General features: G+C 45.4%; 1 protein-coding gene across 4 annotated transcripts in view; it reads right to left on the bottom strand.

The window, feature by feature from the left end:
• SETX (senataxin) overlaps window positions 1-16,525 on the bottom strand; it is a 61,149-nt gene that overhangs the window by 21,275 nt on the left and 23,349 nt on the right. For 3 of the 4 annotated variants that reach the window (XM_036262017.1, XM_036262018.1, XM_036262019.1), the window contains 5 exons: window positions 14,112-14,211; window positions 8,261-8,434; window positions 6,075-6,307; window positions 5,079-5,246; window positions 4,393-4,543 (listed from right to left, as the gene is read on the bottom strand). In XM_036262017.1, coding sequence (XP_036117910.1) covers window positions 4,393-4,543; window positions 5,079-5,246; window positions 6,075-6,307; window positions 8,261-8,434; window positions 14,112-14,211 — 826 coding nt within the window. The remainder of the gene's footprint in view (window positions 1-4,392; window positions 4,544-5,078; window positions 5,247-6,074; window positions 6,308-8,260; window positions 8,435-14,111; window positions 14,212-16,525) is intronic. The other variant, XM_036262020.1, reaches the window with a different exon arrangement.

Here is a 16,525-nt window from a genome sequence, read left to right as displayed (position 1 = left end):
CCAACATATTTAAAAACCTAAGATAATGAGCAAGACTCACTCAAATCTAGAAAATCTGATTAGACCTGTTACAGTTAAAAGCATTTCGACAGTAGATAAAAACGTTATCCTTCTGTCAAAAACAGACAAAAAACAAATAACACTAAGAATGAATTAACCTTCAAGAAAGAGATAATCTGTTTTATATAAAACATTGCAAAGAGTAAACAAAAAAAATTCCCCCAACTCCATTTTTTTTACTCCTCACCCGAGGATACTTTTCTCTTTATCATCAGATAGAGTGGGAGGGAGAAAGAGAGAGAGAAAAAGAGAAACATCGATGTGATAGACCCACATTGACTGGTTGCTTCCCGCACGACCCCAGCAGGGCCGGGGATGAACTACAACTGAGGTACATGCTCTTGACCAGAATCAAACCCGTGGCTCTTTGGTCCTCGGGCCGAGCCGACGTGCTAACTGCTCAGCCAAACCGGCCAGGGCCCAACTACATTTTTAAAGTTTGTGTAACTTCAATACTAAAACTAGAAAAGAAAGACGAAGAAAAACTACAGGCTGGCCTCATTTATGAATAGTAATTTTTAAAATCCTAAATAAAACATTAGCAATCCAGACATGTTAAAAAATAGTAATACACAACCAATTTGGCTTTATTCTAGGAATCAAAGCTCTTTTATCATTAGAAAAACATTGTAATTTACTACATGAACAGATTAAAGAAGAAAAACTTCACTACCATTTCAATGAATGCAACAACAAAACACCCCAAAAATGCAATCAAATTCAACATCCATTCCTGGTAAAAACTCTAGTGAGAAGAGAACCTGCCCTGATGAAGGGCATGTATACACAATGAACCCCAGAAACAAGATCACACTAACTGGCAAGGCCGTTTCCTTACAGGACACCAGGACCACGGGAAAAGTAAAAAGGAGTGGGAATGAAACACTGAGAAAGAAGAAAAAGGTCTTCTGACTGACAGAAGCTATGTTCTCAAAGAATGAAAACTCCGTGCCAACGCCTGGCTTGCAGGGCTGCCGCCACCCTGCCGCGTGGTCGGTGCACACTGGACCGCTCTCCCCACCTGGCCTGGGAGGTCAGTGAGAACCGCACACTGCTGCCCACCCTGCCGCGTGGTCGGTGCACACTGGACTGCACTCCCCACCTGGCCTGGGAGGTCAGTGAGAACCGCACACTGCTGCCCACCCTGCTGCGTGGTCGGTGCACACTGGACCGCTCTCCCCACCTGGCCTGGGAGGTCAGTGAGAACCGCACACTGCTGCCCACCCTGCTGCGTGGTCGGTGCACACTGGACCGCTCTCCCCACCTGGCCTGGGAGGTCAGTGAGAACCGCACACTGCTGCCCACCCTGCTGCGTGGTCGGTGCACACTGGACCGCACTCCCCACCTGGCCTGGGAGGTCAGTGAGAACCGCACACTGCTGCCCACCCTGCTGCGTGGTCGGTGCACACTGGACTGCACTCCCCACCTGGCCTGGGAGGTCAGTGAGAACCGCACACTGCTGCCCACCCTGCTGCGTGGTCGGTGCACACTGGACCGCTCTCCCCACCTGGCCTGGGAGGTCAGTGAGAACCGCACACTGCTGCCCACCCTGCCGCGTGGTCGGTGCACACTGGACTGCACTCCCCACCTGGCCTGGGAGGTCAGTGAGAACCGCACACTGCTGCCCACCCTGCTGCGTGGTCGGTGCACACTGGACCGCTCTCCCCACCTGGCCTGGGAGGTCAGTGAGAACCGCACACTGCTGCCCACCCTGCTGCGTGGTCGGTGCACACTGGACCGCTCTCCCCACCTGGCCTGGGAGGTCAGTGAGAACCGCACACTGCTGCCCACCCTGCTGCGTGGTCGGTGCACACTGGACCGCACTCCCCACCTGGCCTGGGAGGTCAGTGAGAACCGCACACTGCTGCCCACCCTGCTGCGTGGTCGGTGCACACTGGACTGCACTCCCCACCTGGCCTGGGAGGTCAGTGAGAACCGCACACTGCTGCCCACCCTGCTGCGTGGTCGGTGCACACTGGACCGCACTCCCCACCTGGCCTGGGAGGTCAGTGAGAACCGCACACTGCTGCCCACCCTGCTGCGTGGTCGGTGCACACTGGACCGCTCTCCCCACCTGGCCTGGGAGGTCAGTGAGAACCGCACACTGCCTGGGCCAGGTACTCTGGTACAACCGCTTTCAAGAAGAATTTAACACTTTCTAGAAAACTGAATACGCACACATCCTTTAACCCTCGATTTCACCTCTACGTACACATGCAGTAGACCAGTGACCATGACCTGCAGTACAAAGTATACCTCACCCATCAGCAATGAAAGAAGTTTCACAAGACAACTTACCCTACTACCTGTACTCTGATCTTTTCTGCCCGACTTTACCTTGATGAGTATGTGGTCCTGGTCTGCCTAAACTGATTTTACAAGCACTAACGTTCACAAGGCAGCTTTAAAAGCATGGCCCTAGAAAGCTGTACGGAAGCGGAGGAGACAGCCTGCGGACCGAGCTCGGTTCCTCCAGTGCGCCCTCCAGCTGGCATCCGGCAGCGCAACCTCCTTCCTGGCTGCAGCAGCCCTTCCACCCTGCTGGAGAAGCACACACACGGGTAGGAACGCTCACTGCAATCAACGCTGAAGTAGCAGAGCGGAAGAGAGCCTCAATGTCTACCCAGACACCCTACGATGAGATACCCCGGAGCAGCTGAGAGCAATGCCTGTGCCAAGAGACAGTGCTAAGCTCACACACCTCATGACACACTGTGGCTGGGAGAGTGGCAGACTAACTGTCCTGTGAGTCTGACAAGCCAGTGAGTTCTATTTGTAGGTGATACACATGTGGTAAAACAAAAAACGTGTGTTGTCCCTCGGAATAAGGATGGTGGGTCCCAGCTGCTCCCGTAGCTGGGCGGAGCCATGAGTAGGTTCTCGCTGGAAGGAAGGAAGCAGAGGTGTTGCTGGCAGTGTTCAGAACTTTCCTGAAAACAAGGCCAGGATATTCCTTTTGTCCCTTCTTTGTCTTTCCCCCGGGACACTTGCTGCTGGATGTGACTGCTGGAGGTGGAGCAGCCATCCGTGACCAGGAGGGCACCAAGGAGAGGCCACACACAATGGAGCAGCAGGACAGAGGGAGCCCAGAGCTGAGACTCAGCCCAGTACCAGTCCTGAGCTGCCGATCGCTGGCCTTCTGAGAAACTTCTATCCTACCTCAGCCACTGTATTCGGAGCCGCTCTTATTTGCAGTCAAATCTAATCCTAACTGATGAAAGGTACTGTCAGGTAACTTAAGAAAAACAAAATTTGGCCCTGGCCAGTTTGGCTCAGCAGTTAGAGGGCAGTTACGTGGGTTGTGAGTTCAGTCCCCAGCACAGGTGGGGGGCAAGCAGGAGACAAGCAATTGATGTGTCTCTCTCACATCGATGTTTCTCTCTCTCTCTTCCTCCCTTCCTTCCACTCAATCTAAAAATCAATGGGAAAATATCCTCAGGTGAAGATTTAAAAGAAAAACAAAATTTGGTCAGGAAAGACAAGACTATGAGCTGGAGAAAACAGTCTGACCCTAAGCACGCCACACGAGATGTGTGCTGTGACAGCGAGCCAGGCAGACAGGAGCTATGTCCTCCGTCACCTGCCACCTCTTCACCAATGTCAACTGTGCTGGGGCAGTCTACATCCTGCTCTTCAGTCTCTCCTCCCCCGACAGGAAGGTGGGGGCGCCGTGATACCAGCTCCCAGGGGCACTCTGAGAATCACTGGCAGCGAACACTGCTCCAGCCCTCCGGTCGCTCCAGACCACGAAGCCCCAGACACTGTCCGGGCACGGGGGACGCACGGCACAGCCATCACTAACCCTCGCCTTCAGGAGCACACTCCGTTCCAGCTGTGCTGCAGGGCTGGGGTCTCTGGCCTCTGGCCTCTCTAACGACAGAAGCTTCTGCTGGCACCCCCTCCCCACACACCTCCCCTGGCTAACTCCTAAGGGCTATTCAGGTTTTGTCACCTCAGACATCACTTCCTCTACATGCCTTCCCTAACCCCAAATGACTGAGTCAGGGGCCACTCGAAGGTGCCAGGAAGTGCCCACATTTCACTCCTACCAGAGAGCTTACAGCTTGTCCTCTTACTGCCCACGCCTCCACCCACTTCCTCATGAGACTCCTGGAGAGGGTTCACTGCTGAAACCACAGAACTCGGCACAGTGCCTGGCACAGACCAACAATGCCCAGTCACACTTGCTAAAGGAATCCCTAAGGACATAGGGCCACAGCCCATGGACAAGTTATCATCAGAACTGGCTTGTTCTTTGTCATTCAAAGCTGCCCACACTAAACACTGAAAACAAAACAAAAACAAATGAACAGCCCACGATAAGTATCATACCCAGAGGATTCCTCTTGTCTTTACACCTCTCTTTGAACTCCAGGATAATCTTTTTCATCAGCTCATCCACAGCCGCGTTGGAAGGCGCGCACACGAGCACGCGGTTCTGCTTGATCTTGGCGTTGGAGTTCTCATCCAGGTGGCCCCTCCTCTGGTTCCGCCATTCGCCACACACCAGACAGACAGAAAGTCCCCATGAGTCTATTACGTCATGTTAGCCTTTTCTCTACTTCCACACGTTTGAAAGTTCCTCTTACAAGGAGTTAACAATACATAAAAGCATCTATATCTTCCATTGATATTAAAAGTACTCTGGCACAAAATCTTGTTCTAATTTCTTTACGCCTGACCTCAGTACTCGCTTATTTGGTTCAGTGTTCAATACAACCAAAGTGCAGCCCAGGAAGACACTCAAGACCGTCTCCGGCGGATGGGACCCATAACAGCGCCAGAAGACCATCCTGGGGCCCTTAGAATTACTTTTGCCCAAGGCAGTATTTTCTACCTTTCACTGCTTAGAACTTTCTCTCCCTCCACTACCCCTGACTTTGACGAAGTTCCACACAGTATCAGAAAGATACACAGACGTGGAGAGAGAGGCGCCTGCCCTGGGTGCTCGTTCACACGCCGCTGACGCAAGGCCAGCGGCACCGCCCCTCAGCCACAGCACAGGCCCCGCCGGCTACCTCGGTCAGCAGGCGGGACAGGAGGCCAACGATGGTTTTCGATTTCCCTGTTCCAGGTGGCCCATGAATCAGACAGATCTTGGCAACTGCTGGGGAGTGTTTCACCATGGCATACGCCGTTTCTATCGCTTTCTCCTGGTCTTCGTTGAAATCTCTCAAGTAGGCTTTCTACACAAAAAATGAGAGTGAGAACAATAGGGAAAACCCCACAGGGACCCATCCTCAACCTAAAAACCACTTTCACTACTGGAAAGAAAGAAACTTTGTGTCTGTAGGCTTCGGCCCATAGACAAATACAAGTGTTATTTTTATTTGTGATTGTTATAAAGATGATGACAATAAACTGCTCTATAATTCTCTATTTCTTCTTTGGTTCTTCCCATTGTAGTCAATTCTCTCCGTAGACAGTAAAAACAAGTAGTACAGCGGAAAGAACATGGATTTGGGGTCAGATCTGAGTCTAAACCTCAGTTTCACTCACAAGCTAGGTCTCTTAAAACTCCTACCCTGTCTTAGTCCGTCTTCGTCATCCATTAACCCGGACTTCCTCGAAGGGTGAGAACTGGCTGAGCAGAGGCACAGGGAAGCCTAGCACTCAGCTCGGGTTCAGATAGATTCCTTTCTTTGCCTTTCTGTGTTAATTTCCTGGGACGTGTAGGAAGCTCTTCCAGTGAGATACGTGTTCACACAAAATGAGCTTCATCCCACTTGTGAGCACACACCTGTCTTCTCCTACGCCTGAATCTTCATCACCTAACAGCCATTTAGGTGATTACAATGTTGCTCGTCGAGCACACCTCCGATTCTTTATGGTTCTACGCCTTTTTCCTGAAGCAAGCTGATGACCCTAACACACACTCTGCAATATTAAGGACAACCAAGCACTAACCATCCCTGTGCACACGCTATCAACACTCAGCACATACACATGACATGATGCTCTAACATCCTGACATGGAACTGTCTGCCCTTCCCTGTTAGATCCTCAGCACTCACAATTCTCTCAGGTGTTGTCGGAGGCAGATCTTTTGTACAGAAGTCCATGGGGTTTGGGTTCAGAATAGCTCTGGCCAGTTGGTTTCGACTACTCAACAAAGACATGGCTTTCAACTTCCTTTGTGTAGTTACCAGAGAACTGATTACAACACATTTCACGATTTCGTTTAAATTGACTGGCAAATTATCTTGAGTCTGGATGGAAAGGGAACACTCATATTTCCCATTACGCACTAGTATCAAGGAAGAGAAAAAGCAATTTCAGTTACCAGTGAATACCAGTATCCAGTTAAAAAGATTATTCAGAATTAGGTATTTTATAATGTATGTCTTTGTATGACAAGTTATATAAATAATTCACTAAGGAAATACTTCTTGAACCAGGCTTTGGTTCTTCTTTAGAAGAGAGAGGCACACAAACATGTCAGGTGGTGATAAGAAAGTGCTCTGAAGAAAGCATAAAGGGGAGGAAGGGTGTGAGGTAGGGATCACTATAGACAGGAGTCAGGGAAGGTCTTCTGGATCAGGCAATAGTTGAGCAAGGACTTGCAAAAACGCCGCTCAGGAGGCTACTGCAGTCATCCAGGTAAAAGATCATGGCAGGATGGACCAGGACAGAGTAGCAGAGGTGGGGCCTGGGCTCAGGATACACTGCAAAGAGTCGATAGGATCTGCTGATGGACTAGATGTGGGGTGTAAGAGAAAGAGATCGAGGATGACTCTCAGGTTTTTGGCCTGAGCAACAAGAGGAAAGGCCCCACTTATTGAGATGGGAAAAACTAAGGGAATAGTAGATGTTGGGCCAGAAAAGCAAGTGTTTCTTTTTGGACAAGGTTTGAAAGGTGGAGATGTCTGATGGTTGGGTACATGAGGAGTTCAGGGAAGGAGATGACTTTAGAAATATAAATTTGGCAAATGTAATCATTTGCAAGAATCAGAAGCATGTATATATATCTCTGTTATTGCTGTTCTAAATGCATTCTACACGAATTGAGTTCTGATCACATTTACAATACACACACGACACATCAGTTACAATGTAGCCTGACGCTGAACTTCAAGGAGCTTAGTTGTTTTCCAAATATGATGCAAAAAGGCAAAGGAATAATGAAATCATGTTTTCCTTATATCACTGGGACTAAGAAAGCATCAACATCAAAAATGCAGCTTGGCATAGAATAAAGATGCACTTTGCAGGCAAACAGAAGGAGGCTGCAATTCTGCACTTATATTTAATGCCGAGGAAGACCTTGGTTTTGGTACTTAACATCCCTGAACCCTAGCTTCCTGACAGGCAGGAACAAATAATTCTTACCCCTTTGCAGGGCATTGGGGAGGATGATCAACGTGACAGGAAGGATAAGGCACACAGTAGTTGCTCATTAAATTCAAGCTAACATTATTTGTTATGCTGCCCTAGAGAGAGAAGTCCCTACAACCCAATGAACAGGGTGATGTAAACAGTAAACCCCCTCAAGCTGTCTCACAATTAATTACATGTTTAGTTTTCACATTAATAATGAGCCACAAAGCCAAGGCTGAAATGCAATTTAAGATTTAACAAACAGGTGGTTTACAGGTTGTCTGTTTCATAACAAACACAATGACAGATGAAGGAATATCCCACAAGGAGAAGACATTACAAAAGAAAGCATTTACATTATAAGTCTAATTTCAATTATAAGTCTAGAGCAATAAATACTGGACCATTTCCAGATGAGTCTAGAAAAACTAAAAGAGGACTCGAATGGCAATTAATCAACCTAGAGATCCAACAAATGCACAATGACCCCTGAACAACAAACCCTTCCTCACACAGTTGAAAATCCATGTATAACTTTTGATTCCCCCCAAGTTTTATTAATAGCCTACTGATGACCAGAAGTCTTACTGAAAACATACTCGATTGGAACACATTTTGAATGTTACATATTTATAATGTATTTTTACAATGAAATAAGCTGGAGAAAAGATAATGTTATTATGAAAATCATAAGGAAGAGAAAATACAACTCCTCCAGTATTTTTTTAAAAACCCACTTATAAGTGGACCCACACAGTTCAACCCCATGATGTTCAAGGGTCAACTGTACAGCAAAGACATGCTGGTAAAGGACAGCTTAGAGGGAAACTAAAGATGAGCGTACAGCTGCGGACTTCTCTTCAACATCCCATTATGTACTTACTGACTGACGAGCGGCGAAATTTATGAACATAAGCACAGTGATATTCATGGGGGCCTTGGATGAAATTCCCCTCTATATCTCTCTTCTCTGCACTCAGTCTCTCAGGAACCAAAAATACCAAATCGTTCTCCTTTGGATGAAGCTGTTTAGATAGTTCACATTCCTCAAGAAAAACTGCAGAAGAAGAAGAAGTCAGCATTTATCCTAAAAGAATTATTTTATCTTATTTTTCTTCCAAATTACAACAGAAAGTTTATTTAGAAAGTTACAGAGGTAGTAGAAGTGAGCCAGCTGGGCTGCACTGGGGCTTAGGGAAAAATCAGAGAAGTAGAAGGGCCCCCTTGAAGTTTAGGAGTGGGAAAGGCAAAGGTAACCCCTGGGGCAAGAAGAGGGGGATGGGAAGGGTTCCTTGGCGCTTTGGAAGGGGAAAGGCAAAGGTAACCCCTGGGAGAGGGATGGGGGATGGAAAAGGGGCAGGTGTGCTCCCCAGAGGGAAGGTGCCCAGAATTGTTTGAATACAATTAAGTTAAAGGACCCTAAACCCAGTGTGAAGTCCCAGCACACAGACAGCACCAGTGACTCACATACACACTTCAAAACGGGAGTCTACAAATAGTGATTACATAGTCACATCAAATTTTTCTTATAAACTGCTGAAAAGCCAAAACAGATGAAAACATAATATTCAGAAGTAGCTAATATATTTCCTTTCCTTGAAGTTTATTTCAGTTTTTTGTTGTTTTTTTTTATCCTCACCCGAGGACATTTTTCCATTTTTTGTTCAGGTAGACTGGGAGGGAGAGAGAGGAACAGAGAGAGAGAGAGAAACATCGATGTGAAAGGGACACATCGAGTGGCTGCCACCCGCACAACCGACCAGGGCCGGGGACAAACTGCAACCGAGGTACGTGCCCCTAGCGGGAACCGAACCCGGGTCTCTCAGGACCGCAGGCCGACGCTCTAACCACTGAGCCAAACCGGCCAGGGCTATTTCAGTTTTTAATCCAGAAATTTTCTCTTTTGTTCCTCACTTTCAAATTCCCAGGGGAAAACCCAGGAACAGACACAAGTACACATAAGAATTTTGTGTATATGAGTGGCTCGCAAAGCTCCTCAGTCAGCCCAGTGCTTGCAGGGAGTTGGCTCGTTGTCTGGGAAACTGGTCAAGAGTCAAGTACTCTTCAACCTTTCTTTGTGAAGTGTAACACCGAGTAACTAAATGATACAGAGACACTTTTCTTTTCTTTTTTTTTTTTATCCTCACCCGAGGACACTTTTTCATATTTTGTTCAGACAGAGTGGGAGGGAGAGAGAGGGAGAGAGAGAGGGAAACATCGATGTGAAAGGGACACATCGAGTGGCTGCCACCCTCACGACCCAACCAGGGCCGGGGACAAACTGCAACCGAGGTACATGCCCTTAGTGAGAACCGAACCCGGATCTCTCTGGACCTCAGGCTGACGCTCTAACCGCTGAGCCAAACCGGCCAAGGCAAGAGACACTTTTCTTTATAGAGCTATTCCAACTAATAACTAAAGAAATGATCCAGTGAAAATATCACCATTTCGTATCCTTGAACAAATTAGTCAATCAAGGCCTTAAGCGTAACAGCTAAAAATACTACAAAAAGTGAAGAAATTAGACATCGGGCACCTCCTGATAAAGGAAAATACCACCATTGGTGAAAGTTTTGCCAAAAATAATACATCAAACCCCTGGATCCAGTGATCAATTTACAGGAAATGGACACAGAAACATAGACTGAACACCACCAGGGGGTTGCAATCAGCAAAATACAGTAACTCTACAAGACCAATGACCCAATTTCTTCAACAAATAAATTACAGAGGTAAAAAATTTATGAGCTCATTATAGTTTTTAAAATAAAATAAAATTAAAAAACCGTATCAACCAATGTCAATGAGTGAAGCTAATTTGAATTTTAATTCAAATCAGCTGAAAAAAAAATTATTTGAGGAAAACTGGAAATTTGAACGCTGACCAGCTATCTGATATTAAGAAACTGTTAATTTAGCCACAAAAATTTTATTTTATCATGATTTTTAAGGTTGATATCTTTTAGAGATAGTCACTGAAATAAAATTATAAATGACAAAAAAAAAAAAAACTAACCAAAGATAGTCTGCAAAACCTCTCCACAGAGAACTATAAAACATTACTGAAAATAACCTAAATAATTGGTGATATATGCCTTACATATTAGTTAGAAAACCAGTATTAGAAAAATGTCAATTCTTAACAAGTTTTCACATTTTTTCCCTCTAAAATTCATATGGGAATGCAAAGGGACACTAATAGCCAAGGCATTCCGAAGGCAAAAAACAAGGTAGACTTACTCACTGGATGTTAAACTTATCACAAAGCTAGGCTAAGGAATCAGGCAGTGTGATATGGGCAGAAATGATCCAATAAAGGAGTGAGTCCAGAAGAAGCCCCAGTCATGAGGTGAACACTAGATTTATGACCAAAATGGCTCTGTGGAGCACAGAGAAAGGATGGGCTCTTCGATGAAGATGAACAGACCGCGATAACTCCATCTCCACTAGGAAAACAAATGCGACAGGAGCCCACACCTCACTCCTGCGCAAAACTCAACGTCAAGCTGATAAAACAACAAACCCTCCAGAAAAGGGGCTGGCAAACATTTTCTGTAAAGAGCCAAATATGGTATCTGCTGCACATTTATCATCATTTTTTTTTCAAGCCCTTTAAAATGTAAACCCGAATCTAGGGCAATACAAAAACAGGATATGGGGTGGATCTGCAAACTGTAGCTTGCTGACACGCCTCTAGATGTTAAGATAGCATCTTGATGACCTGCGGCAGGAAGGGTTCATAAATGAAGCACAGGCACTAACCACACACACACACACACACACACACACACACACACACACAATGTGTCTGTTATATTAAAAGTAAGAAATTCTTACGAAGAATAAAATAAGAACTTTTAGGACATCACTGAGTGAGTCCAAATGCAAGCCAAAGTGGCAGAATGGCTTGCATCCAGCTTCTACAAAGAATCTCTACAAATCAATAAGAAAAAGACAACTAACAGAAAGTGAACAAGAGCCTTCAATAAGCACTGCCCCAAAGAAGTTATTGAAGCACCTACTAAATCTATGAAAGGTGCTCGACCTCACTGTCTATTACAAAGGGTATTACAAAATAAAACCACAATAGGCCATCAATACACACACTGTAATGGCTAAAATGAAAAAATGAACACGACAATCAACACAGACGTGTTTGTGCAGACACAGACTGACAACTTCTCAGATGCGGCTAGTGGGTATGACTGTACAACAGGCTTGGCATTATCTCAAGCTGAGCTCAGTATACCCTGGGTCTCCGCAATCACTGCTGGATGTGCTCCACAAAAACGCCCTCAGAGAAACACTAGGGGACACCTGAGTGATCACCACAGCACTACTCACACGAAGCTGTGTGTGTAAGTGGACACAGCAGGCCTGAGGCTGTGACCCATAGAAAGGCCTGCTTACACAGTGCGCTCTTGGCATCGGGGAATTTGTATTTCAGGGTAGTTATCACTCACTGATGAGAACAGCTCACTGTGGCTAAACTGTTTGCAGAAAGAATATGGCTTATGCCAAACACCCGCCTTCCTTCTGAAAGTAGAAACTCAGGCTGGACAGAGGTGGTGTGTGCTGTCAGGACTCATGACTGGGAAAATGAAGCGTGTCCTGGGTGACTCTGCTGGGAGAAGACTCGGCAAGCTTTCCCCTCATTTCCTCCCGTCTCCACCCCACATGCTTCTTCCCCTTGTATCCCTGATTTTGCTTTGTATCCTTTCGCCATAATTAAGTCACAGCTGCAAGCATATGTTGAGTCCTCTCAGCAAATCATTACATCTCAGATGGTCATGAAAAGCCCTGATAAACAGGTCAAAACTTCTGGGGAAAAATGTCTACCAACAGTGAAATTCTGATATAGTATACAATGAAATCCTAGCACAGCGATGAAAAAGTAACAAATATGCACACAAAGCTGATGAACTGTACAGAAATGTTATAGCAAAGAAGCCAAACACGAGAGTGAATTTTATGTGAGTCTATCACACAATCAAAATAAATGCCAGATAAATTAGTGATTTAAATATTATTTACAACAAAGCATCCAAATTAAGAAGAAAACCTCCCTAACAGAAAAAACGACAAAGGGCACAATTATTATCCCTGCCCTCGACCCCCAATAATACTAATGACCAGTGAAAGCCTGGGGACAAAAACCACAACCTCAAATGAGATACATTTTCATGTATTAAACTGAAAGAAAAGTTTAAACCAGCACATGAGGGAGAGATACATTCTGCTATCCTATGTACAAGTGAAAATGATGTTCCTTCTGGAAGGCAGAGGCAATATGAATGAAAAGTCTCAAAAGCGCTGCATCCTGTCTGACCTGCACAAAGCTTTACTCGGTGTTTGTAACAGTGACAAACTATGTACAGTGTCCATGCCCAATTAGCAATGATTGGTTAAATGGAACTATGGAATATGCTTATAATGCATAATTACAAATATTACATATACTATCATTATTTAATAACTCTAAAAAAAAATCCACAACATAGTAAATAAAATAAGTCAAATGTAAGCTTCATGAAGGCAGAAATTTTCTTTTCTTAACAGCTACATATCCAGCATCTAGCATCATATACAATCAGATAGTACATACAGGGTGAGGCAAAAGTAGGTTTACAGTTGATCACATGGAAAATAACAATAATGAATAAATAATACTACAAGAATAAATTCTGTTTCATGTACTCACAGTTGCAAACCAACTTTTGTCCCACTCTGTATGCCAATAAATATTTGCTGAATAATTGGTCACAAAATAGGCAAAATGACCTCACACTACACACTCACACCCATACACCCACACACCACACACAATTCACACAGGAAAGGAGAAAGTCTGGCAGTAAGACACATACTTATATGTTCACAGGATTATCTCTGAACAACAGCAATGTTGGGTGATGTCTATTTTGTTGCTGGCTAATATTATCTGAATGTTCTATTATGAACGTATAGTACCTTATCCCCAAAACAGATGCAAATGTTTTCTTAGGTGCATCTATGGAGTAGGGTGAATTTAGGGGATTGGGTAGGATTTCTACATCTTTTTTTTTATTTACTTCTTTATTTTGTTAGTACTCACTCAAGGACATTTTTCCATTGATTTTTAGATAGAGTAGAAGGGAGAGAAGGGGAGAGGGGGAGAAAGAGAGAGAAAGAAACACCAATGTGAGAGAAACACATCGATTGGTTGCCTCCCACAGGACCCCGACCAGGGCCATGGACTGAACCTGCAACCCAGGTATGTGCCCTTGACTGGAATCGAACTCGAGACACTTTAGGGTGAGGGCCAACACTCTCACCGCTGAGCCACAATGGCCAGGGCTGTACTTCTTTTCAAGAGTTCTGAATATGTGGCTCGTCTATGACTGACACACAGATGGGCTCACGAGTTCACATGATCATGAAACGAGAAGGCAGACAGCAGGAAGACTTACTCAGAACCTGTAAACACTGTCATCATAGTGCACCCTCCCCATCACACCCTCTTCACTTCCATGGACACTTGGGCCTGTGGTATTCTATTTACAGAATGATTAAAACCATACATTTTATAGTCATAACTGTCCCAGTAATTATCCTCATTAGGACTTTAAATATATTCTTTGTAACAGGTTACAAATTCAGCTTAAGAAACCTATGTCCCAGAAAATTCAATGACATTTCCTCAAATAAAAATGTCCAATTATTATATGTTCCAAGTTATATAAGAAAGAACTTACCCACAAACTCCCAGTACTTTTTATATTCTGCAGGATATTTTCGTAACTGCAACTCGTAGAATTTTCCTTTATTTGGAGAGCTGAGCCATTCCTGTGCTACCTATACAAAGTGAACAAGGCAAATTGAGAAAGCAAAAACATTCTGGAAAGCCAATGCTAAACAGCAAAATTTCCGAGAGTAAGCCCCAGTAAAGTCCAGAACCTAAAATCCCAGGTGACAGAAACCACCCTCCCCCCCAATTAATTTGGGACTCGTTTCCTATTCAGCATGTAAGGATCTTAGAAGTCGCCACTCCATCCTGACAAGTGAAAAGCTGAACAAGGTGGAAAGTCAACAACTCTCTGATATTCAACAGAGAAGTGCTGCCCCCAAAACTGGAGAGACACAGGTGGACACAGATAACCACAACTGACAGAGCAGAGCCCCTAAGGAGAAATCTGAACTTTGACAAACTGCTGGAGGCTCAGTATGGACAAGGCCAATTCTGAGAACTCCAGGGGGACCCAGGACAAGGGCCCACACTCGGTGAGCTCTACCTCTGGGAGCTCTAGCAGGTCCTCGCAGCGACTACAGGAGAAAACCCCTCTGCTTCCAGCAGGGGCAGAGAAGAGGAGCCACTTTGAACACACCAGAGCATTCCAATCTTACCAGGCCTGCTCGGTGGGGAGATATTTGACCAGAGACTAACCTGCTGGGTATCATCAGGACCTCATTTACGTGGAGGAAGAGAAATAACCAACTCCAGCCCACTCCAGCCATCGTGTCCCACCAAGGAGGCGAGGGGCTGAAACGTGCGTGAAGCTCCCCGTCCGGAGGCAGGGCTAGCATGAGACCACAAGATGCTTCAGCTCCCCGGCAGCTCCCCACATTAGTGAACGCCTATTTGTGGCTGTTCCTTTCACCCAATACATCAACCTTTCAACAAAAATTACAACACATACTCAAAGGCAAAAAACACAATTTGGCCCAGGCTGGTGTGGCTCAGAGGTTAAAGCATCAATCCATGCACTGAAAGGTTATGGGTTCGAGTCCCTGTCAAGGGCATATACGTGGGCTGCAGGTGTGTGATCCCTGGCACTGGTCAAGGCATGTGCAAGAGGCAACCAATTGATGTGTGTACGATGTGTCCTCTCACATCAACGTTTCTCTCTCTCTCTCCACCCCCTTCCTCTCACTCATTCTAAGGGGGGAAAAAAGCAACGAAAAAATATCCTTAGGTGAGGATTAACAATAAAAACAAACAAACACACAATTTGAAGAACAAGCATTAGAACCAGAGTCAGTTATAGCAGAGGTGTTGGAACTATCAAACCAGGGAATTTAAAAAACTGTAGCTAAGCCCAGCCAGTGTGGCTCAGTGGTTGAGCATTGAACCATGCACCAAGAGGTTGCCAGTTTGGCTCCTGGCGGGGCACATGCCCAGGTTGTCAGCCCAATTCCCAGTGGGGGGCATGTAGGAGGCGGCCAATCAATGTCCTCTCTCATCGATGTTTCTATCTCTCCCTTCCTCTCTCTTTAAAATTAATGAAGAAAAAATATTTTAAAAAAATAAACAAATAAATAAAAACTGTAGCTAATATGCTAAGAGTTTACTGGAAAAGGGGGACCATGTAAGAACAGATGAGGAGCCCGGCCAGTGTTGCTCAGTGGATTAAGCGTCCACTGACAGGTCCTGGTTGGATTCCTGGTCGGGGCACATGATGGGTTGCGGCTTGATCCCCAGTAGGGGGCGTGCAGGTGACAGCCAGTGTATCTCTGTCACATCAATGTTTCTGTCTCTCTCTTCCTTCCTCTCTCTCTAAAAAAAAATAATAAAAACACATTTAAAAAAAACAGGTGAGTAAGGTAAGCAGAGATGCACATGATAAGAATCAGAAAGAAAGGCTAGTGATCAAAAGCACTGGTACAGAAATGGAAAACAAGAGGGCCTTCAACGGGCTCACTGGAGACTCGGCTGAGGAAAGACTCTGAGCTCGAGCCTATAGCCACAGAAACTACCAAAGCTGAAAAGCAGAGAGAAAAAAACTGGGGAAAAAAGAATAGGATATCCAAGAACTGTCAGACAACTGCAAAAGGTGCTACAAACATGTAATGGGAAGCCCAGAAGAAAGAGGAAGAAACAGAGACATATTTGAAGCAATAAAGGCTGAGAGTTACCCCAAATTAATGTCAGACACCAATCACAGATCCAGGAAGCTCAGAGAACACCAAGCAGAATAAATGTCAAAAGCAAAACAAACCACACGTAGGCACAACGCTGCCGGGTGCTAACACCACAGAATTATCAGCTGCTTTCCTGAGGTTCACACCTAACTGAGAATCAGATATCATGTGCAGTCCTCCTGGTGGAGTGAGGGAGAGAAGAACCAGATCAGGATGTGCAGGGGAGTGGAGGAGAGGCCGCTAAAGGGAG

Source organism: Molossus molossus, unplaced genomic scaffold, assembly GCF_014108415.1.
Source record: "Molossus molossus isolate mMolMol1 unplaced genomic scaffold, mMolMol1.p scaffold_m16_p_14, whole genome shotgun sequence".
Classification (NCBI taxonomy): domain Eukaryota; kingdom Metazoa; phylum Chordata; class Mammalia; order Chiroptera; family Molossidae; genus Molossus; species Molossus molossus.
The sequence above is the reverse complement of the archived record's forward strand: the minus strand, read 5'-3'. Positions and strand labels throughout refer to the sequence as shown.